The sequence below is a fragment of the Cicer arietinum genome, chromosome 2, assembly GCF_000331145.2.
Source record: "Cicer arietinum cultivar CDC Frontier isolate Library 1 chromosome 2, Cicar.CDCFrontier_v2.0, whole genome shotgun sequence".
Lineage (NCBI taxonomy): Eukaryota > Viridiplantae > Streptophyta > Magnoliopsida > Fabales > Fabaceae > Cicer > Cicer arietinum.
In genome coordinates this window covers 6,756,343-6,781,075 of record NC_021161.2, presented here as the reverse complement: position 1 = coordinate 6,781,075, position 24,733 = coordinate 6,756,343, and the positions used below count along the sequence as shown (strand labels likewise).

General features: G+C 29.7%; 5 protein-coding genes across 7 annotated transcripts; 2 read left to right on the top strand and 3 right to left on the bottom strand.

The window, feature by feature from the left end:
- Nucleotides 1-94: 94 nt before the first annotated feature.
- On the bottom strand, nt 95-2,355 carry LOC105851169 (uncharacterized). The gene is made up of 3 exons (XM_012712796.3): nt 1,724-2,355; nt 227-285; nt 95-137 (listed from the first exon to the last, which is right to left on the bottom strand). Exons 1-3 carry the CDS (start codon nt 2,210-2,212, stop codon nt 95-97), a joined length of 591 nt encoding a protein of 196 aa, XP_012568250.1. The 5' UTR covers nt 2,213-2,355.
- Nucleotides 2,356-2,377: 22 nt separating this feature from the next.
- Nucleotides 2,378-6,136, top strand: LOC101499321 (uncharacterized). Of its 2 annotated transcripts, none has more exons than XM_004489852.4 (4): nt 2,378-2,584; nt 2,664-2,973; nt 3,942-4,070; nt 5,507-6,136. In XM_004489852.4, exons 1-4 carry the CDS (start codon nt 2,534-2,536, stop codon nt 5,800-5,802), a joined length of 786 nt encoding a protein of 261 aa, XP_004489909.1. In that variant the 5' UTR covers nt 2,378-2,533; the 3' UTR covers nt 5,803-6,136. The 2 variants fall into 2 exon arrangements, with proteins under 2 accessions (XP_004489909.1, XP_004489908.1); XM_004489851.4 differs by having other exon boundaries at nt 5,501-6,136.
- A 423-nt stretch (nt 6,137-6,559) lies between these two features.
- Nucleotides 6,560-10,163, bottom strand: LOC101499001 (2-methylene-furan-3-one reductase-like). Its single transcript, XM_004489850.4, has 4 exons — nt 9,755-10,163; nt 8,458-8,781; nt 7,632-7,791; nt 6,560-7,091 (listed from the first exon to the last, which is right to left on the bottom strand). The coding sequence occupies exons 1-4, from the start codon at nt 9,989-9,991 to the stop codon at nt 6,826-6,828; spliced, it is 987 nt and encodes a 328-aa protein (XP_004489907.1). The 5' UTR covers nt 9,992-10,163; the 3' UTR covers nt 6,560-6,825.
- A 1,057-nt stretch (nt 10,164-11,220) lies between these two features.
- Nucleotides 11,221-15,541, bottom strand: LOC101498677 (ras-related protein Rab7). 2 transcript variants are annotated; one of them, XM_004489849.4, is made up of 7 exons: nt 15,380-15,539; nt 15,268-15,294; nt 15,027-15,126; nt 14,762-14,908; nt 12,540-12,620; nt 12,326-12,471; nt 11,221-11,626 (listed from the first exon to the last, which is right to left on the bottom strand). In XM_004489849.4, exons 1-7 carry the CDS (start codon nt 15,430-15,432, stop codon nt 11,563-11,565), a joined length of 618 nt encoding a protein of 205 aa, XP_004489906.1. In that variant the 5' UTR covers nt 15,433-15,539; the 3' UTR covers nt 11,221-11,562. The 2 variants fall into 2 exon arrangements, with proteins under 2 accessions (XP_004489906.1, XP_073221034.1); XM_073364933.1 differs by lacking the exon at nt 15,268-15,294 and having other exon boundaries at nt 15,380-15,541.
- A 2,759-nt stretch (nt 15,542-18,300) lies between these two features.
- Nucleotides 18,301-21,273, top strand: LOC101498334 (uncharacterized). Its single transcript, XM_004489848.4, has 2 exons — nt 18,301-18,729; nt 20,794-21,273. Exons 1-2 carry the CDS (start codon nt 18,385-18,387, stop codon nt 21,004-21,006), a joined length of 558 nt encoding a protein of 185 aa, XP_004489905.1. The 5' UTR covers nt 18,301-18,384; the 3' UTR covers nt 21,007-21,273.
- Nucleotides 21,274-24,733: the final 3,460 nt, after the last annotated feature.

Below are 24,733 nucleotides of genomic sequence, written 5' to 3'. Positions count from 1 at the left end.
ATATATTGAAGTATCTCAGAAGGAGTTCCAATGATTAGGCCAATTGAGGAATTCGACTTTTCGTTATCAGATGAAGCACAATTCTTTGCAGACTTCAATTCTGCATTATGGATAATATATCCTGCAGCATTAAAGCACTGCAATGCCAAAAGAAATTGGCATGTTCAAAATCAATTCAAATATTCAAGATGCATAATCTATATGAATAAATAAATGATGATAGTACACGACAGCTCGAGGATGCTTTGAAATCGAACCAAGCAACTCTCTATCCCGTCTTAGCAGCTATGCAAGTAATCGGATTTAGACAAGGAAATAATCAACATAGAATCAAAAAAACTGAAAAGTAGAAGCCAGTTCTCTTCTCTTTTCTAGATGTCATGAAAAAGAGGATAAATTATATGCTGCTGATAGACTTATTTATAAATGCTAAAATATTTACGTAAAATTTGGAATCATGTTGTATATTTAGGTCTATTTAAGTGCCACATGTTTCTGAAGCAGACATCAAAAACCCTTGAGAATAGAAATAATCTGTAATTTAATTTAATACTATGATGATTTTAATAAAAATCACTAATTTGATTATAAAAATAATTTTGGAAATTTGTTTTACCTTTATTGAAACACTAAAGTTGGCAGAAAATGCTATGCTTCATAACAGAGTTCAAATAGATGAAATCATGAAACAAACAAGAAGCAGAACGAATTTGGTATATGGTGCTAAGAAATCCTCCATGCGGTTTTACAAGTACAACACAATATCCTCTTTATTCCAAAATTTTGTAAGCAATAGGTATTTTAAAAATCCAATATATAATATGACATTTGCTTTCCAACTATACCCTTTCAATAGTTATGCTTTTTGCATTGAAAAGTGAGAATTTGTAAAACAATTGTTAAGAGTATTTCATTACAAATATATATCAATTAATTGATTTCTTAACCAGTATGGTGAACCAATATATAGACCATTTCAGCTTAACATTATCCTAAATGAAATAAAAAGAACTATGAAACTCTATACAAACACAAACTTGTGACATTGACACATAGACATGAATTATAATCTAAGAAAATAAAAGTGATTGAAGGTAATAACCACATGCGTAGTGTCCTATAAATCAATTAATTGATTTCTTAATGAGTGTAGTGAACCAATATAGAACATTTCTACTTAACATCATCCTACATGAAAATTTTTATAAAAAAAAACCCTATGAAGCATAGCACAGAAACAAACACCAAACACTACTCCATAAATACGGATAATAATCTAAGAAAATAGAAGTAATTGAATGTAAATAACCATGTGGTAGTGTCATATCACTTTTAGATACCAACACATGTCAAAGCAGCTTAATTCAAAGTGTAGGTGCTTATCAAAGTGAACATCATCATCATCAACAACAACAACCAAGTCTTATCCTACTAAGTAGGATCAGCTACATGAATCAAACAATAATATAATGTTCTATCAAAATGTATAGCACCGACACTTCTGATCAAATGTGTATCTCAGTGTCCAACTCATGTCAACCTTGCACATTGACTACATTAAACCGATTTATTTTATCAAATTATTAGTAGTGTCGAAGTGTCACTGTCATGTCCAGTATTCACGTGAAAAAAATGAATACATAGCAAATGAAAAAGAAAAATAGATAAAATTGCAAAGTCAGTCAAAATCAAAACCCTAAATAAAAAAGAGAATAAAACAAACCTGAATAAGGGGCAAGAAGTAAGCCAATGTCCTATCATTCAAAGAAGGTGAACTCAACAACAAACTCTTCCCTTCCAAAATAGATGGAATAACAACACACTGTATCTCACTTGGAACAAAATCACCAATCTCTTCCATAACCTCAACAATGACATCACTCAAACCCAACTCCTTAAAACTGGAAACCACCATAGAATCATTATTATTAGTGTTTGGGACTAATTTGTGAGCAAAATTAGTAGTATCATCAAAACGTGATGATGGAAGTGAAGTTGAAACATGTTGGTTAACCTTTGAGGAGGAACCCTTGATTTTTCTTTGAGTGAAATGTTGGAGAAGTAGTGAATCCCTTTGGGAGTTATTGGAAGATGATGTTGAGAAAGTTATTGATGAAGAAGTGTGTGGTGGTTTGTGATGAAATTGAGAGTTGTTGCGTAGAGAAGAAAAAGAGAGGCTCAGAAGCTCTCTTACTCTTCTTGTTCTTCTCATGGTTTCGGTGACGGTGGCTTCTGTTGTTTTGGAACTTCGATTTTGTTGGCTTCGACAAATTGAACCCAAACCAATACAATTCCAACGGGAAATGTTATTAACACCCCTTATTTTAATTACCACCCCCTTTTATTTTTAACACTTTTCTTAACTATACCCATTTATCTTTCTGTTACAAAATAACTAAATAAATAAATAAAAAGTGTTAGGCGCCAAAGTGAAAAACTTATTTGTTCCACAAAATGTTTCCCCAAATATTTCCATCGTCCCGCACAGAAGAGAACAAACAGAGCAGAAAGTTGATGATCAGTTTGCACAACAATGTCAACACTCTTCATCGCTCTCCAATGCTGCCAATGCTCCACCATGCAGGCACTCACTCTCTCTCTCTATAAATTCCGATTATTCCTTTCATTTCCTCAACTATCATATTCATGTATATAATATTCAGGTAAAGCAAAAGAAGAAAAGCAGCAACAAGTGGACCTGCGCACTGTGCAACAAGAATCAATCTCTTCGCAAAGTCTTCGCTCAAGGTTATCAAGCCAAGGACATTCGCATCTTCGTCCAATCCTTCAACGCCTCTCGCAATTCCCTCCAACAACAATGGCTCCTCGCCGGAACCCTAAATTCCACCCCCGAACACGCTCTAGGAGACTCCAAATTCCCAACTGACCTCAATCATAACAACAAGCGTACCGATTGGACTGCGTATCTCGATAATGACGATCATCATGCAGCCAATATAGCCGAACAACACGGTCAATTTATCGTTATCTTTTTAAAAGAAAAAAAAAATCAATTATAGAATATATACTCCATGCGGATTGAAATATAAGTAAAAATCGTAGTTGAAAAGTTGATATATTTGGTATAAAATTAAGATCAGATATATCAAATTTTCAGATATTTTCTTTTTGCTTCTATTTTGTTCTAGAAGGAGTATTATATAATTGCCGTGTGTGATAATTAAAACTAAAGTAAACTTTGATGTATGCACCTATGAAGCACATATGCAAATACATACACGGACGCTAGTAATAATTTGTAAAATTAGAAGTGATTGAATATAACTATATATGTATAAGTGTTATGTCGTTGTCGGACATTGACAGACACTGAACATGCCTTCAATTTGGAGTGTCGGTGCAACGTAAGTATACACACACGGATTGTTACAAGATTATTATATAGTGTATTATATTATCTAGACAAATTTATATCATCATGCGAGGTGAACAAGAGCATGATAGTCTAATTCTAGGATTGATGATACAATATACCATAGAATTATAGGAGTATATATAGGACCCTGATTTGGCTAATGCTCTAAACTTAATATAGTAAACAAAAGCTGTTGCACAAAGATCAAAAGGCTTGCATTTTACGTTTGTGTTTGGAGTTTTATTAGCTGATGTTGGAATGTGAAACATCCCTATTCAGATTTATGAAATGAAGAGATTGTGTTATTCTTTGACTAGAGCAAATTATTGTCCATAACTTATAGTGTATGATATAGTCATTGTTAAATTTCGGTGTACAGATGGACTGTTATAAAATAAATGGATATATAATGATCTTAGAATTTAGTTTATTAATTTGGTATAATTATAATCATTGTATGAAAAGGGTAACACTAATTATGTAGAGCATATGGCAGAAGTAATTCATTTTCACAGTTGTAGGTTGACTTGGTTTTGATGTATTTTTTATGGATGGAATTGAACAGATGATGATTTTGAGCCATTGGTAGTGACTGAGTTGCCAAAGGACATGTTTAAGAAGCGCAGATTAGTGGATAATTCAAAATCTGGAAGTGACAGGCATTTTGAAAAGCCAACGTTCCAAAACTCCCAAGGTGAATATTCCCTAATTGCTTGTGCCTTTGTGGTAATCAGTAATTCAAAGTATTCAATTTGCTTTGATGATGATAAGAATAGAAAACAACAGATTATACTGATTGCAGTTAGTTGTGTGCGGTGTCATACGAGTGTCAGACACATGTGTGTTGGACACGGCGATACGCCTGATTCTAGAGGTGTCCATGAGAAGCCTCCAGATGGAATAAAAGCTTGAACTTTATGTTAAATATAAGTGCAGTGTTAATCTTGAATGAGTGAAAAAGCCTGACTCTATTTGATGCGAACCCAGCATCATAAAATGCAGAACAAATGAAATTAACAACAATAATGGAAGATAAAGTGTATTATTTCTGAAAATCAAAGGAAAGTACAATAGAATGAGATCCTATTGTCCAGAGAGCAGTGCTCCTTCACAGAAAGATATTTCTCTGTCCAAACCTTCAAAAGGTTGTTACTGAAAATATGATGAATGATAACTTCCCTCTCTCTCCACTACTCCTTATAACTAACTCTCCCCCTATGGATAACTCAAAGCGGGCCTTGGACAATTGGGCCTACAACAAGTACATATAAGATACCTATTACTGTTGATAGCATAAGTGGCTATTATATAGCCTACAAGATCATAACATAAATGATAACAAAACAGAGTAATAGATGGGATAAAGTTGTGATCCTATAGGATCTTATTCAAAATAGAAATCTTAACCCAACTAACTTATTGATAACAAATCTTATCTTAACAATCTCTCCCTTAAACTGATTGTGTACATGTTTGATTGTTCAACATGCACATTTTCACCGAGTTTACCATGTAGAATGGCAGATTTGTCTTCTTTCTGGTATAGCTTCCATTTTTTATGTGCAGGAAGACCTGTAATCATCCCGAAAGTATCTATCTAAACAAAAACTTCATTGTAATCCACCCCATGCTGTTCAGAGTATCCCTTAACCACTAGCCTTGCTTTATATATACTTGTCTGCCTTGCTAAGTACATTTAATTTTGTTTTGCAAATCCATTTAATTCTAATCCTCAATTTCTTTTGATGATGCTAAGAATAATAAACAGCAGATATTACGAATTGCAGTTAGTTGAAGAGAGAGACAAAATGAACCAAAATAATTGCCTTGTTAATTTGTTATGCAAATTGATCTTTTTCAGTTTCAGGGAAAAGCAGAAGTGGAATAACCATATGCTTTTAATGATATCAGAGTTCAATATTTTAGGTTAATATTTGCAACTGATAATATATATCAGAGCTTTGGGTTGATTCACAATGCAGATAATATAAATTTGCGTCCAAATTTTTTCATTAAAAAACTACCCAAAGCTTTGTGATATATGTAAGCAGAAAATATACTAAGAAATAAGCCCTTATTTTATAAATGGGTTCATTTGCATCAACAATATCTTGATTCACATAGATGCAGGAGAGCCAGAAAAGGATCAGCGAAGAATTACAGTATCAATTGAAAGCAATTCTGAGAGGAGAAATATTAAAGTGACACAGAAATGCAAACAGACGGTCAACAGTTCAGCCTCCAAATGGAATGACTACTTAACTGAGGACAATGACTACTTAACTGAGGACAGTGACAACTTAGAACTTGGGTGCAAGAGAGGCTTTAACTTCAAGGACCCTTCAGTTTCATGGAACAACGACATCTTAGAGGCCATAACTTGTGAGCAAAGAGTAGAAGATGATATTCACCCTGATTTTATGTGAACTGTATCATTGACTGCTGCTAGGAGAGTACTTATGAGAAGTAAAGAAAAACCACCACTTTGCATAATGAATATATTCAGTAATATACAGAAAGCTTCTCAACTTTTTTTATATCAAATCATGCGTTCCAAAAAAAAGTGTTAAATTATTTATAAGTTTGCAAATGATACAATAGTTCCACATATGTTTCTTCTGCTCCCATTTAAATGGCATGGCAATGGTAGGAGTTTGGACAGGGTATTATACTTGTATTCAAATTGGAGCTACCTTTTGAGGATATAGGTCACATTTACTGAACCTCATAAATCTGATGTGTACAAATTCTTTTTTCTGCACTGTTTGATTTATGTGATTTTTCTGCATATTTGCTTTTTTGCTGCATTTTATTTTATTTTTGCTCGGTTTCGTGCTATTTTTTTTTATGCTCATAGTTGATTGCATAATTAATAATTTTTGTTCTGTGTTTATGTTGTTTGCTTGTGCTTTTGAATTTTATTTACCGATTGTTCACAGTTATTTAATCTGCATTTTGCATAATCATTTTTGAATGACAAATTAGTAGTTACTTGTTATTTTGTTAATGGGAGAAGTTGAATCCTTATCACTCCCACCCATATATTCCTCTTCAAGCCATCAAGTCACCTTCTCCCTCCTGCATAACCAATTATTGTGTTGTTGTTTCTTTTTATTGCTTTTTGGTTTTATTTGTGTGCAGGATATGAAATGATCTAAACAGAAATTTAAGTGTAATTAACAGTTTAATAAAAAAGTGTATTGTATCATTCCAATAACTAGGAGTGTATCATTATTTTAGTTCGTCCAAGGTACCAAAAATCTCACAAGTATATATGATAACATAAATCACACTCACTCACATATTCAACTCCCTAGGGAAAGTTTGCATTAGATGTGGAAATTCAAATATATAAAATGGTCTTGATCATATTTGTTGAAACAAAAGAGTGATGACTTGTTGAAAACAAGTTCTTATGATGTCTTATTTTCATGCCTAGAAAATGGATTTCAAGGAATGGGATAAATGACAACTTTTCCAGTGGCTCTTGAGGTTTCCAAGTAGGAATATGCTTCAATGACCTCAGAAAATGGTATTGGAGTCTTTGGGTCAAGAATTGGCTTCAATTGACCACTTTCAAAGTAAGGTCTTAACTTCTCTAAGATAGATCCTTTAGAAGTCAGCACAAAAAATAGAGCTGGTGGAAATCCAGGAGGTACTATTGTCACAACTTTGCCACCCTCCTTAATGGCCTTCATAGCCCTATCAACTTCTCCTGCATCACAATCACAGAGTATAAAACAAGGACATTCATTAGCCAAAACAATCTCTATTTTGTGATCCAGATTCACTAAAATTTATTAATTGACATATGGACTAAATTAATTTTCTATCGTCAATTTCAAAAACTAATTTGAAACACATCATAAATTTAGAGACTCGAAATGTAACATCTTACAATTTTGATGATCAAATTGGTGATAATATAAATTTTTTCTCAAAATTATCTAGTTACATTTTTTATAAGTTAACTGATTAGATGGTGACTAGATTGGCGTTGGTTCGACGAATTACATTTTGAGCGACACATTTGTGTTTTCTTTATTTTCATGGATCAAGTCAATGACTCCATCAAAACGACTATTAACTTATATTTTTGAAGAGTGACATTTATCATTGTTAGTTTTCAAATTACTTGTCTACCATTGACCATTTATATTTGATTAAGTTGATATAGTTGTATCTCAAATATTTGATGCAGATTCAAAGCAAAGATATGTAAGTACAAACACTTTGGTTCGAATTAAGGTCTTACCTACTGTATCGTACACTACATCAAACTTTTGTGGAAGATCTTCAAAGTTGTCCTTTGTGTAATCAATAGGCAAGTCAACTCCCAACTCCCTCAAAAGGTGGAGTTTTCCAGTGCTAGAAGTTGCAGCTATCTCAGATGCACCATACACATGCTTAGCAAGCTGCACTCAACATAGATGTTTATTTTAGTATAACCCGAGTTCGAATTTAACTGTAACAATATTTTGTTAAATTTTATTTATTTTTAGGTTCAACTCTGAATTATTATATGACTACTTTTTTTTAGAAATCAAAGGATTAATAAAAATATATTGTGTTGTAATACTTTATTTATGTTCAATCAATTTTATATTGTACGGACTAAAACAAATACCACATTGCAAACTCTAACATAAAAAAAAAATTAATACTAAACTAACAAAGTAAATTAAAACAAAATAACATAGGACTAAAATTAAATGTTAACATATTAAATAGATGTTTTAACGTATTTTAAGAACTAAAACAAAACAATAAAGACAAAATAATAAATTGTATATTTATAAGGATTAAAAATAAAAACATTTTTTTTATCAGGACTAAAAAAAAGTTACATGTTTGTCATTGTCAATAAAATATTTAAACCAAAATTAGTTGTAACATATTTCATAATATATTGAAGGTGAAAATGATAGCTTAGGAACTTTAGATATCAAATCGAATACCACATAAGCACAAGATTAAAACAACAACAATCAAAAACCTTACCTTATTAAGTAGGGTTATTTATATGTATAATATGTACTAAATTCATATATTATATACATAAATATACACATTATATATACCTGAATTGCAAAGCTTCCAACTCCACCAGCTCCTCCCAAAACAAGGATAGATTTTCCAGGTGAAAGTTGAGCTCTCTCAAGTCCTTCATAAGCAGTCTCAATGGCTAAAGGAATGCTAGCAGCTTCAATGAAACTTAGATTGTTTGGCTTATGAGCTAATAATCTCTCTTCAGCAATAGTATACTCTGACAAAGTACCAAGAATCTTTAAGTTTGAAAGACCTTCTTCATTGATGTCACCATATACTTCATCTCCAACCTTAAATTTCACCACTTTAAATCCCACTTTCACCACTATGCCACTAACATCAAATCCTGGAACAATCTTCTCACACCAACAACAAATAATAATAATTCATAAACACAAACACATGATACAATTTAGCTTGGTACATATATATAAAAAAAAGTTTTAAAGAATGTTTATAATTATATAGATATCAATAACAAATCATCTTATGTGACTTCTAAGATAATGACAATTTCTTTACTCAAACATAAGTACAATTTAAAGTCAAATTTTTTAACGATGTCATAATTTATATTAAAATGTTCAAAAATTTTAAAAATCACTCCTCTAAAAAACTAAAAAAAATTGAGTAACAAATTATAGACAAAATGATAATTTTGTCACTAATTATCTCATCATAAAATTGAATGACCAAATTAGAGATAAATTTTATATTTCTTCTATAATTTTTTATCTAGTAGTAAATAACAACATCTCATTGTAAAGTTCACTAAAAATATAATTTTAACATGTGTGAATCTCTTACAACTGCACGGTGCAATCGTTGTGGAAATCTCTAAAATCTAGAGATAAAATTTATCTTTTTAGATTTAATGATTCTCATTATTATTGTACTAGGCAGCTGCTGCAAATTATTCAAGTCTCATTTTGACCGTCTAAACATATATAAAAATTATGTGGTTACTTTAACAGTTTATTTAAGTACGTATTCAATAAACTACACTGAAAAATTTTCAAAATAAATTGAAAGTTTTTTTATAGGAAAATCATAAAATATTATAGCCAAACACTAATATAAGTTGTTATGACATAAGACAAATATGTTCTAGAATAAACTTTTACAAATATCCCCCATAATTTTAAGAGATTAATTTTTATACATGTATAAAAAATCTTACCCTTTTAACAAATCACAACTACGTAACTTCATAAAGTAATAATCATGAATAAAGTTAAATGTTTTTAATGATTAATGTAAAAAAAACATCAATATTGAATATGTATATAAATTAAATTATAATCTTAATTAAGAAGAAAATTAACATACAGGTAGATGAGGGTCGGTGTCTTTGAACAAGGCATGCATCCTTTTGTAATCAACAGGATTAAGGGAAACAGCTACAACTTTGATGAGGACTTGATTATCTTTGAGTTGTGGTATAGACCAATTAGGATGCAATTTAAGAATATCTGTTGGTTTACCATGTTCAGAGTAGAACCAAGCTTTTGTATGAGTTGGAATATTAGTAGTTGGATCAGTGCTTGGAACAATATTTGTTGCCATCAAATGAGATAAGATGAGATTAATTGATTTGATGGTTATTTGTTATAAGGAAACGGTGTGGTTCTTCAGGTACGCACAAGTGATGGAGATGGAATTAATCATCGTGAAAATATGACAATTTTATAGACTTTGTTTCAAAGGTTATTATTTGATATAAGAATTATTGGAGCTTATTAAAAAAAGGATAAGCATTATTGGAGTCTTCTATTAGAGTCTTATCCTTATTGGAGTCGTATAGAAATTGACTTAGAAGTTGAGGAGTGATCTACTCATTAGAGTTTTAGGACTCCATATAAAATATAAGTATGTCGACTCTTTTCATCTTATTTAGTAATAATATATCAAATATGTCTTTTATAATTAATAACTACTATCTCTAGTTTTATATATAAAAGAAAATTAAATTAATGAAATTTAATGTATCTGATTTAAATTTTAAATTATATATATTAATTTTGATTGATCCAATTTTCTTTTATATTATAACATCAGAGATAATTTATATATATATATACAATTAAATGAGACAAGAGGTAATTTAAATAATGAATTTGAACTTTAATGAGATTAACAAAAACAAATGTGAGTAATCAATTCTCTTAAAAAGTGTATAAGAAATTAATTTTGGTTTTACATGTTTTGTTATAGGGGGAGTATTTATTTAAGTGAGATGGTATTTCTTACAAATCATTTAAAAACAAAATGCAAGAATCAACTTATGGATGACTTTAAATGACTGAACTTGCATAGTTGTGCTATTTGGCGGAAAACAAGCAATTTCCTTTATTTATTTAGTATCTAATAGTATCTAAACATTGGTTATTGGTCAGCCTTATAATTTCAAAATTTAGCTCTTAAGAGATGTGACATTGGAAATAACTATTGGTGTTGTTTGAGGAAATTTATTTGATTTGTTTTTCTTTAATACATTTATGAATGATTTTGAAATAAAGGGTGTCACACTCTTGTGTTAGGCATCCGAATGTTGGCCTAATCTAAAATATTTTTCATTCTCATCAGCACCTAAAATATTATAGCGAATGCAAATTTGATGAGAAATTAAATTCATTTGAATAAATATCACCATCTACAGGCCTTCTTTTTGTTAAGTTGAAAACAAATTGTGGGAATTTTAAAACATATTATTGCAACATAAACATTTATTTTTCCAGATGATCATGGCCATAACTCGTTCAACTGTCTATACTGTAGGAAAAAACTGTTAGTTGTTTTTGAAGTCTGACTTAAATAAACTAACTATCTAGAGTTCCTTCAGATTTTCACTCCCAACGATTACCATCTCTTGTTCACAAAAACAGTATCCTGATGTAAATTTGAAAATTAAAACATTTGCCTAACAACAAAACCAATTTAACATTCTTACCTACGAATGCAACTTTCTAAAAGTAAACATGACTACACTACACTACAATGATGGCAAACAGGATTTTCTCAAGCATCTCGTGTGGAGTGTACAAAGGAATCTAATGAAACTAAAAAGAATCTGAACAAAATGTGCCAACTGCATTAGAGAGAAATTAGTGAGATGAGATCATTCAACTTTTATCAGATCAGCATGCACATCCACCCCTCTGCTCATTCTCTGGAGCAGCCTCTGGAATAGGTTGAAAATATCTGCAAAGGATATTCAAATATTAAATGAATCCAGAAGTCAGTTAAGCAGCCATCAGTGTGCTGAAATAGGTTTAATTTCTTATTCATGAAAAAGCCCTTAGTTTATAAATGTTGAGAGAACTTTTAAAGATGATTGAGGCGCAGAAGTTGATTTCAAATGATGATTTTTGAGAGAAGCCAAAAGTGCATGGTTATTGCAACATCATTTCAACTTTCTCTTTTCTATGAGTACTTGGAAAAGTTTAACCAAAAACTGTATCTCAAACATCACGTTGATTGTTGAGTAGTTTTAACATGGTTCCTTATCAGCATTTCAACATATCATTATTTGCTTATAAATGCGATAAGTCTGGTAATATAACTTAGGTGCTAGTAGAAGTGCACAATTCTCTTGTTTATAAAAACCACTCTAAGGCCACCTATTATTTTCACGAAAAGCATGAGTAAAGATGTGCAAGCATTTAATTTATTGCTCGTGAAGCAGCATTTCTGTGTGATATGCGAGAGCCATAATTTTTAGGATGAATCTCTTGCTAAAGTTAAGGATCCCTTAATAATATAGTAACTGGTAAGTAGACTAAGAGGAAAATGATAGGAGCCAAGAATAATTGGGAAAACAAAATCAAAATTTAAAGCCAAAACAATTAAAATCATAACGTGATATTGTATATCAGCATGCAAATCAAAAGCAAATCTTACATGTCCTGGTCACGCTCATTGGCTAAAGCAGTCTTGGCAATACAAAGGAATGCAGCATCAACATTGTAGTCCTCTTTTGCAGATGTCTCAAAGTAAGGAATATTCCCTTTTGAAGTACACCAGTCCTTCGCTTTCTTTTCAGAAACCTGTGGAAGATAATTAGACCCTTGAAGAGAAGATGAAGAAATTTGTAAGTGCAATAGAATTTGCCTACCACACGACTATTCCCGCCATCAATATCAATTTTGTTTCCAAGCAATATAAATGGGAAAGTCCTTGGATCAGAAGGGTTTGCCTGTGCCAGAAAATATAAATCATAATCAAAGCCTATCTTCAATGGTAAAAGAAAAAGGGAAACTTGGATATCCTAAGTGACATATTTCCAAAGAAACATGGATGTTCATAAAGAAGTCAAAAGATTGTAGAGACTACAGGTGTCAAACTAGCCATCTAAACAAGCAAACATAAAACGTTAATTAATGACCCAGAAAATTATGCAGCCTCAATGAACAAACTAACACAAATTTGTCAGATCAATGAATTAAATTTGTCAGATCAATGAATTTCGAGATATGGTGGGATCATATCTCTTGATTCTCTTCAAACAGAAAAATTACTACGAAGGGCAGTCCAATTACATAACATATCATGCTGTGGTATATTTGATTCAGAAATAATTTGAATGATTCATTCCCCCAGAAAAAACTCGTGTTTCAGGTTACATAATTTAGTTCGCTGAAATTCAATGAAGACAAGAATCGAAAAGGAAAGCCAGACTTGCTAAGTAACAATAAAAAGACATAATATTAAATATAATAAAGCAAAAAGCCAAAAAATTACAACAAACTGTGTGATTATTGGAATCCATAAATGTAATAACATTAACTTAGTCTAGTGAACCAAGTACAATTTATTTAACAAAATGAACAATGCTTGAAGAAAGGTTTCATTGGTGTTGATTCCCAAAGTTTTCCTAATTACTAAAGGCGAGGAATGGCCCCTAGTTTCTCTCTATATACAAAATATTGGTCGGTCATTCATCAAAAGGTAGACAAATCCTATCAAGGTAATTTAATGAATTCATTCTTCCACTATATTGACCATTAAATGGATGCTCGATAAGAAATGGCTTCTGAAAATTAAGAAATGGATTGGGCAAAGAAATGTCAGCTCATGTTGGAATCCTTTAGTCATTCCTTTCTTCTTCTTCATAATTACTTCATGCTGTTTTGGTTTGCAAAGCTTCTATTGAGTGCATTTCAATTGCATCCCACAAAAAAGAGAGATGGACTAACTCATTGCGAGTGTGCAACTGTATGTTAGAACAATAGTCACTCGTTAATCAAAGCTGACCACATGAAAGGGCGAAACTGCACAACCTTGGGTCGAACGGCTAGGTGTAACCTGCGGATAGTGGAGAAAAAAAGGTTTAACCCCTGAGCAAAAGCTCGTTGGAGAAGAGACATTTCTCTCTTTGCCCAAGCCATAAGGTTTCTAACAGAATGATACTCAATACCCCTCCTCTTGCTAACCGTCTCCTTAATATAACTACCTTTCTTCCCTATCAAATTTGCCACATAAGCAGATTTTTCCCCAAGGCTGGGAGTTGAGACGGAGAATCTGACTTGGGTACATGAACAACTTGCAAGACACCAAAAAAACCAGGCACGAACAATTCGAACAAAACAACTGCTGCTACAGCACAAAGTAAGGCAACAACAAAGACATTGGCAAGGTGCCACTGAAGTACAAATCTCATAAGCTCAATTATCTGCAGGTCTTTTTCAAAAAATAACCATGCAGAAACCATCTCCATGCTTAGAACATGTTTGAAAATCAAAAGAAGACAAGCAAGCAATGCATGAATCAAATTATGCCATATGCTCTTGTGAAGGAAGACTAATTATGCTAGGAAATATAGAATCAATACCCATCTTGGATGATAATACTTGTCCAAGACAAGTAAAACAACTAAATAAGCTATGCTTTTGCTAGTTTTTAACCTCAAGAAACATTCAGACGCCACAACTGTCTCAACAAACTATTGGAGAAGATGCTATAAAGAAAAACCATGGTCATTGGTCATTCATTACATAGCCAAATATACTTAACATAAAACAGCTATATGAAATAATCAAAATCAATTACTGGTACAATTAATAATGACATGAAGTTTGAAATCAGTATTCAGATCTATTTAGGAACACTAATCCTACACATGAGAAGAAATGAAGTTCTCCATGGCCATCATAATCTCAAAGATGCATGAAGCAGCATGTCCCACAAAATTCAAATGCACTGAAAGGAATCTATTTATTGATTATAACTAATTTTGACTTAACATTTGGAAGAGTGTAAGAGGCTCAAGGCTATCACGCAAATCACCGAAAGTAACAAAATAAATTAAAAAAAAAAAAAAGAGAAGACATAGTAAACCTGTTTGAGAAACTCCTCGTGCCAGTTCTCAAGCGTATCAAATGACTTCATGACATTAACATCATAGACTAGAACACAACAATCTGCTCCTCTGTAAAACGCAACACCAAGGCTTTGAAATCTCTCTTGCCCTGCAGTGTCCCATATCTACAACCGAGACACAGAAAGCATTAAAATATACACAATCCAACATGATAATAATCTTCAACACAATAAAATAAAATAAACAAAGAATACTGAAATACCATTGAACTAGAAAACCCACTTGTAGAGTAACGAGTCTGTCATCGATCTGCAGTTCTTTAGTGACAAAATCAGCACCAATTGTAGCTTTATATTGCTGACTAAACTTGTTGTGCACATATCTATACAAGTAGTTAACGGTCTACATAACCTTAAATTGATCTGAATTAAATAATCATAAGTTTTGGAGAAGCATTATATAAATATTAAAAGAAAGTCAGCATGTAATGAGGAATATAATAATAATAATAAGAAAAGGATACTGATTCATCAAAGAAGTCTTTCCAACCCTAAAAAAAATAAAAAATAAATGAATTGAAAAAGAGTAGAGAAACCCTAAAAATGGAAAAAGTGAAGACGTTTCGTTATACATACCCGCTGTCTCCTAGAACAATCACTTTCAGCAAGGTTCGTTTGCGTAATGACATGATTCCGTTCCGTTCCTCTTATTCTATTTCTCTTTCTTCGGGAATGGGATTTCTAGTTATTACTATTCTGCAATTCATTTTTCAGATATATATTATGTTATTAGAGAGAGAAAATAGCTACTTGTTATAACTACTTCGATACATACATCCAAGGAAAAAGGGGCGCCAATTTCGATACCTACGTGTTTTTTCACCGCCACAACTTTTGTTGGCTTCATTGCATTTGTCTTCTATTTTCTTTATTTATTCATTTTTAAATTAATCTCATATTTTAAAATTTGCTTTTAAGGATAAATTGATGATAATGAGTAGAAGAAAGTAGAGGTAATTTACAATTCACTAAAGTTAGAATAAACTTAAAAATTTAGAAAATGCCAACAAATTTACTTTGAATTATACATCAATTAATGAATACAAGACAAGTTAGAATATTGTAAATATCATTTTTATGGATGTTTCTTTAGTTCAATTTAGGAGAAATGAGATAATGAATTTTAATAGATGGGAGAGGAAAACAAATATTTTAATGATTTTATGTTTGATTTAAACGAGAATGAAATATTTTAGAAAAATTGTATTTGGTTTATTTTTTAAGAGGGGGAGAAGATGGAAGCAAAACATCTTCTAAAATGGTTTTTGCTCTCATTATTTTTTAAGATTTGGAGGAGAGAAAAATTACTCTATATAACAAAAAAATAATTTAAAATTCTTTTCATCCTCTTCCATTCAAGTCTCTCCCTTTCTCTCTCCTCCTTTCGATTAAAATATTTCCCTTTCCTCTCTCGTTAAATCAAACACACTTGATCTAAAATGTTATCTCCTCTCCTCTCCATTTACTTCAAATCAAACACATACTATTTTAAAAATTAAGAAAGACGTAATATATCTCGCAATCTTTTAAATTACACAAAAATTACATATTATTCGTTTATTTATTAACAAAATAGTCATTTTTTTTAACAAGTTAGTTTTTTTTGTATCAAGTTCATCTTTTATGTATATAAATATTTGCACCAATGATCATAATTTCAAACCAACAAACTTTTATCATACTCTCATTATACTTTATTGTTTCAAATACTTATGTGGTAAATGTTGACATGATCATTAGACTATAATATGTAATGGTCTTGTTTTTTCACCGGATTCAAACTTGATCAGAGAACTGGGTTGACCATAATTGCCACTCATGAGTTTTTTATTGGTTAGTTTGTGAGTTTTTTATTTTCGTGAGAGTTGAATCTTGTATATATGAATTAAGTACCAAATTTTTTTTTAACTTCTACTAGGTTATGAAAAGATTGCAACAATGTGTTTTCTCCTTAGCTTGAACTTGAGTGTTAACCTTTGAATTTGGTATAAACATAGTGTTTTGTTGTGTAGGTTTGATTTGAGGGTTAACCTTTGAATTTGGTATAAATTGGTACAGTGTTATTTGGTTGTTCATAGTATTCTCTAATTAGAAGCCAAAAACTAATCTTTCAAATATTTATTTCAAGAGCTACTTATGTAAATGTAATATTATTTATGCACATCGTGCAACTTAATGTTATGGTAGTCACTGTGATAAATGGTCTATAGTGGATTATCAACTTGTCTTAAACCAACAACAATTATATAATTGTCTCAATCGTAAAGACGAGTAGAGCCATTAAATTATAAACATAATTGTTCATACGTTCTTTTAACTTAATTTCAGATAATATTTCACTTATTTATCTTTTTTTCTTCTGATTTGGTCATTTATTTAATTTTAAGTAAATAATTTGATCTTTTATGTTTTAAAATGTTAACAATATTTTCCTTTTTTTTTTACAAAAATTCATCAAAATTTTCAAATCAAACTCATAAAATTAATTATCATTTTCAATATAATGCAAATTTTATCAAATTTATAACTCATATTTTCATTTTATATTTTTGAATTTTTGCAATAAAATTAAATAAATGATCAAATCAGAAAAGGAAAAAAAAATAAAGAACTAAAATATTATTTGAAATTAAGTTAAATGACTGCATGTGCCTAAATTATATATTTGAAAAATTTCGTCGATTGTCATTAAGATTAAGATTTTGTACAACGTTGATGGATTGTTCAAAGTATTCTCTAATTGGAAGTCAAAATCTAATATTTTTAAGATTTATCTGAGGAGCTAACTTCTGTAAATGTAATCTTATTTATGCACATCGTACAACTTGATGTTATGGTAGATCACCATGATAAATAGTCTATAGTGGATTAATGTTTAAAAGTTACTAAAAATTTAACGACAATCGAAGACACTCTTCAAAAGTATAATTTAATTTTATGGTTCTCTTGATTTTTATGACCGTGACAATTACTCAACCAATGTGATTATTTATAAAAGATAAAAATAAAAATAAAGATGAATGTATATCTCAAATCTCATCTTATTTTAAACCAACATCAATTATATAATTGTTTCAATAGTAAAGACGACTAGAGTCATTAAATTAGATATTTGAAAAGTTTCCTCCATTGTCATTAAAATTTCGTATGACTTTATGCACTAGTAGACCAACTTTCAAAACGGTCCATAGTAAAATTTCTGATATTATCTATTTTCTCTTTTTATAATAATCATAATAATAATTATTAAATTTATTAATAAAGGGAATAAGTTTTTTGGTATGGCTTATTTTATTATTATTTTTACCTTAAGCAATTTTTTTCTTTTAAAAACTATTCAATTACATATTTTACTTTTATAACTTCCACCCAAGTTATTTTCGCTAACAAAAATAAAAATAAACAAATTTATAAACACATTATTGTCATAATAAAAAAAGTCAATAGATGTCCGAATAGGTTAATACTAATAAGAGGAATCTATTTATTTAGAGGAAATAAATGATAAAACTGAGTGTGTCGTTAAAGAAAACGATACCATACCAGCACAAGTTGAAAACGAACATTTGCGTAGAGAGAGCATGACCGAAACTATGGAAGACGAGATATCACCATTGATAGGAGGAGAAATCGAGGAAGTGGAAAACGAAAACGACGTCGTTGAAAGAAAGATACCAGAAGTAGAGATCCATTTATTCCGTCAAGGTAAAGGACCTGTTGTGGTTTTCAAATCTGCGTTGGGAGGTTATGAACAGGACCAATTAGAGGTCAGGGAACTACTCGATAAACACGGACTTAAATCCATCTTCGCTTTCAATCATCAAACGCGTCTTCGTGGTGTTCCTGTTAGGTTTCACCCTAGAAATGGAAGGTCTCTTTTGAGTTATAGGGATGGTGCTGTTGTTTACCTTGATGGTGAACCTAAGGTCTGTTTTTTTATTTCTTTCTGTTTTATTAGAAAGTATCTTAGGATATCTTGATAGCCAAATTCTATAATTCAATACTTGATTGATGCCATTCAAAACTCTAATGACAAACAGCAATACTTCTAAGATGTATAAATTGACGACCCTCCTCGTTTTTATGGTTTAGACGGTGACCTGATTGTGTTGGTTCGATGAGTTGAGTTTTGGGCATATATTATATTTTATTTATTTTTATTGAACTGACATTAATTAAGTCATTGTTTCACCTGTAAAAACTTCGAGAGTTGATAACTTATACTTTCAAAAGTGTTGTGGATCTTCGTTAGAGCTTTGGCTGACTTTTAAGAACTGGTCCACGGCCAGCCACCTATGAAGTGATTCACCGTAGTGAATATCTTGATAATATGTTAGAGTATCGTAGTTTATCTCATAAGCTCAGTTTCTAATCTTAATCTTAGAGTATTATAGATTATCAACTAAGATTGAGTTTCATATTATTTTGTTATTATAATGATTTGTTTCACAATTTTCCTATTTATATAGAATTAGGAGTCTTATATCCATCCCTAGGGATTAGTGTTTAGTCTTTTTATAGTCATTATCAGTCATATTACACCATAATTATATTTCTTCTTATTCTTTTATCTAAAACCCGTAACGTCAAACAAACCCTTTGAGGCGCTTACCTTTGATATAACATCAATTTTTTTAAAAAACTAACTTTTTCCTATTCATTCCACTTCGTACCATCTTATACCACCAATCCAAACACACCATGGGAAAAGCTTATACGAATCCATAGGTAAATCCTACAAAATGCATGTAGGAATAGGAATCAGTTGCAGCACTAGGAGAAGTAGCTGCATGTTTGTGTCTCTGACAGATGTCACAACTTACAAAATCTTGAGTTGTTGTTTTCTTCATACCAACCCAATATTAGTTACCATCCATTCATCTGCATGTCCGTATGAACCCAAACCCTTCACCATCAGAAGAAACATTATTATCACTAATAAAGATGGAATATAAGAGATTTTGGCTGAGACTAACTTCCAATCTACCTTTAGCATTTGCATTAGTACTTCTGACATGGATAAATTGTGATGGAATAAAAATTTTAAGAAATGAACTTTCACTTTTTGGAGTCACTGTCACTCTTTGCTTTATTGCTATCGGGGTCTTGTTCTTCCTATCTGTCCAAGCATCTGACTTAATTTGAGCATCCACATTGCACCTGTTCCTCCTCTTGGCCCTTCGCAAATCCTTTGTATATACCAACTTTTTATTTTAAGAATTGAACTCATCTCATGATAGCTTGCAACCTTTAAACGAGGACCATATTTTCCAACAGCCACTGAGACAATTTCAATACTTTTAAACGAATTCCATTCCCTCAAAAGAATTGAGTTATGTACAAAACGGTTCATGCTCTTGCTTCCTTATGACAATAAATTTATGCTTATTTACTTATTTGCTTCTTAGCTTTTCCCATTTGGATATTTTGTTCTGGTTTTCTGACAAAAAGAAAAAGAAAATCGATGTGGCCTGTGGCATTTGCACTCTTCATGTCATCCAGCAAAGTCGCCTTAGTTGCAGACCTTTTTCCACTTCGAATTCTTAAAAGTTCTTTCACCTCTTCTTCTTCATCCTGATTTTCTTGCAAATTCTGCTTAGTGTCACTTGATTGAAGAATCAAAGATACATTTATGTTTGCTTCATATAAGCTGAGCATTTCTTAAATCATCTAGAATATTTTTTTATGCATAATCACATTATCACTAGAAACTATCAAACTATGTTTGTCTTGGAAGTATTTCTTATCAGGAGTATAGGGACAACCAGACAAGTGTTCAATGAACTCTTATAATTTAAATAATAAAATGAAGATTATCAGCTTTCAGGATTTGGGACAAATTAAGAATGGTAGTATCAAATTGTGCTCTGTACTCTAGAATATTTTGTAATTGGGTTGAATTTTTTTCTTCAGAATTTTTACCAATAATCTCTTGTCCTAAAAACTGCTGTAGGATGTAAGCACCTAATATACTGAGTTTTCTTTTGCAGGACTCACTAGTTCAACCAGTTACCAGGATCTTGATTGGTGTTGCACTAATAACCCTCATGATCGTAATAGTTTCGAGGGATACTCCCGAATGGATGAAAAAATTAAACTTTTCTTCTATGAACTTCTCTCCATGGATCTTGGCTTGTGTAGTTATTGTCTTCACCCGCATGAGAAAGAGAACTAAAGATTTTCTGACAAAGCGCGGTTGGTGAATGAACGGACTTGTGTTGATGCTTTTGTGGTAGGCTTTTATGCGTTTCACTACACGCTTTACTAATACACTAGATCCCATCAAAACTCTGCAGTTTAGTGTGCCGTCTAAATTGACATATTTTTTTTTTGTGATTTTAAGTTATATCATCATAAATGGTATAGGTTAATAATAGGTGATGCCACATTTGATAATCCTGTTTGGTACATGCTCTTGTTCAAAGAGTAAAGGCTTCTTCTATTTGCATTTTATTTCTCTTTTATTTTGATATTGTCTCTCTGAAGCATTTATATTGCAGTGGAAAAATACTGTCTGCTGCTTGCATTGGGATTTGGGAATCTTAACTTCTCCCTCCAAATCCAATTCAAAACTATGAAATTTCAAAAATTCAATGTTTATTACTTTTCCTAGTTATATCTCTTTTTGTTGGTAAATTGTTGCATCTTCTTTGCACAATTGTAGAGATCAGTTCTTCTAAGTATTGTCTTTAACAATGGAGACCTTTTCCAATTGAGTATTGCATAATTACTTAATTTAATAAAATAAAGATGACTATGATAGTTTTCAAGATGTTTTTACAGTGGATTATCAATTGTGGTCTAAATAAGGGTATTTTAGACCAAAGGTGAAATTATATTTTATATCAATGAAATATTTCTTAATGTGCACCTTAACAATGGAGTAGTTATTATTGCATTGTTCTCTTCATAGAATAGCGGATATTATTCGTGTCTCACAATGAATGTTATTACAATGAATGTTAGATTTGTTGATTTTATGTATTAAAAAATCATAAAATAAAATAAAAATAGTAATTTTGTATAATTATTCTTATTAAGTATTGATGTGTTAATTTTTGTAACAAAATATATATTGATGTGTTAATTACTATCATAAGTACAAAATGAAGTATAATGGCATTTATTTTGGTATAAAAATAATATTAATTAAAGAATATAATTAAAAAAAAGTCAAATAAAATTAGATTGTAACATTTATTTTGGTATAATTTTTTTTTTTGACAAATCTGATCCTGAGTAGGACACAATGAGTATTACTATTAGGCAAGAATTTATGTTATAACTATCATAACAACTATATGCTTTATACAAATGAGGTTTTTCATTCCCTTTTCCCCACTTTAATGCGTTTATTTATCTCTTTCTTATTTTCTACGATTTGCATGTATTTTAAAAATATAAAACAAAAGACATAGTATTTGATATCAAAATTTGGATGTTTAAAAATCATTTTTTTCCTTGAAGTATGGACTATGGAGTGCAAAGAAATAGTATACACTATCCACAATTACAAAGAGCACAAAAGAAAAATAAGAGTACAAAAACTGAATATTTTTTTGCCTAAGAACTCTTATAAGATATAGATCATCTTCAAGAACCTTCTACAACTGTTTATCTTTGTGAGATTGCAAATATTTTTTCAAATATATTTTGACTAAATTTCAACATATGCTTCTAGCATAATGAGCAAAATACCCAATTGATTTTAGTGCTCTGCCACTAGATCACTAGCAAGAGTACCCATGAGTGCCTTAAATGGACTAATGATTGATTCGTGATATTGGTCGGTATGGAAAAGATCATTGTAAAGAAGTTACAATGATGCTAACTTTCAAACACAAACAGTTTATCTAAATTGCAATTTGTAACAATCTATTATATATATTTAAATCTATTATATATATTTAAAACAGACTTCCGAATTTCACCTAATTTACGAATGCCACCTCATTCTATTTCATCCACCTATACAAATATTTCTCACGTCAACCAAAAAACTGATGTGGACCTTTCCTCTTTTCTCCCCTCTCAATCATGTTCTCAATGCCTAATCTCCTTCAATCCTCCTCTCAATCACTAATTTATAAATTTATGAAAATAATCATAAAATAAGAATATATGAAAATTTATTAAAAAAATTACTTCCAATTATTAAAATACACAAATTTATTTAAAATTATAATATATGAATATATTAAAAAATATAATGAACAAAAATTTACTATATATATGTGTTTTGAAAAAATATGTTAACACTAAATTTTTATCAATTAAATTATATATTTATAATTGAATTCTATTTTTTATTTTAATTTTTCTTATTATAATGATAATTTGAATGTTAAAAAATAAATGAAAATTTAAGTATTGCATAAAATTAAATTATTTTTTAATAAAATTTATTTTTGGTACATATCAACATAACTATAATTCAATTGCACAAACTATTTATTTTATAAGTTATTTTATAATAAATTTATAAAATATTTTATAATATTATTAGTCATTTACCAATGGTAATAATTTATATTATTAGTCATTAAATTCAATATAAAAAAACCCACATAATCACTCATAAATATCAAAATAAATGTTCTTTATTTAATCTTTCTTTTATGAACAATTATATTATTTCATTTATTGTGAGTAATGATTTTATACGTTAAAAATTAAATTACTCATTAATGTCAATCGATTTTTTTAGTAACACTTTATAAAATAAAAATATACATTCTATTTGACAGATAAATTTATTAAAAATAATCATAAAATATGAATATATGAAAAATTATTAAAAAAGTTACTTCAAATTATTAAAATCTATCGTCTATTATATATATTTAAAATAGACTCCCGATGCCACAACAACTTATTTTTTATTACAAAATTTTGATGAAATATATTCAATAATTTTTTTTACAACAATTTCTCATGCTCGCAATTAAAACATCATAATAATAAAACAAATAAATTTAGACTACGCTACAATATAATTCAACATTAACATTTTTTTAAAATAAAAAAATATTAAATAGTAAATCATATTTATAAATTTTTACATCTTATTTTTGGGTTTGTATTTTACATTTTATTTCGTCAAATAAATACAAATACCATTATATGTTTGAAAAATAAATTAACAATCAAAGTACAATGAGTCAAACAATTATCTTATATAATAAGTTATCATACAAATTTTATAAAATATTTTAAAAATTAAATTAGATGACTATGATAAACATGATTTTCTCTCATTTTAATTTTCCTAATCATATTCAATTATTACAAATCAATAAATTAATATTATAAGATAACTATATTTATATTACATAAAGTATTACTTATAAAAATTATAAATTTATTTTACAAATCAATAATTTTTCTAATCATATTCAATTATTATAAATCAATAAAGTAATATTATTAGTTAACTATATTTATAATACATAAAATATTACTTATAAAACTTATAAAATTATTTTACAATTTGATGATAATTTATAATTTATAATTTATATTATTATCAAATTATTTTATAAGTTATTTTATAATAAATTTATAAACTATTTTATAATATTATTTTATAACATTATTAGTCATTTACCAATGGTAATAATTTATATCATTAATAATTAAATTCATAAAAAAAAACCGACCTAATCACTCATAAATATCGACATAAATGTTCTTTATTTAATCTTCCTTTTTATGAACAATTTTATTATTTCACTTATGGTGAGTAATGACTTTATACGTTAAAAATTAAATTACTCATTAATGTCAATCCATTTTTTTAGTAAGATTTTATAAAATAAAAATATATATATTATATTTGACAGAAAATACATAAATTTATTAAAAATAATCATAAAATACGAATATGTGAAAAATTATTAAAAAAGTTACTTCCAATTATTAAAATTTATC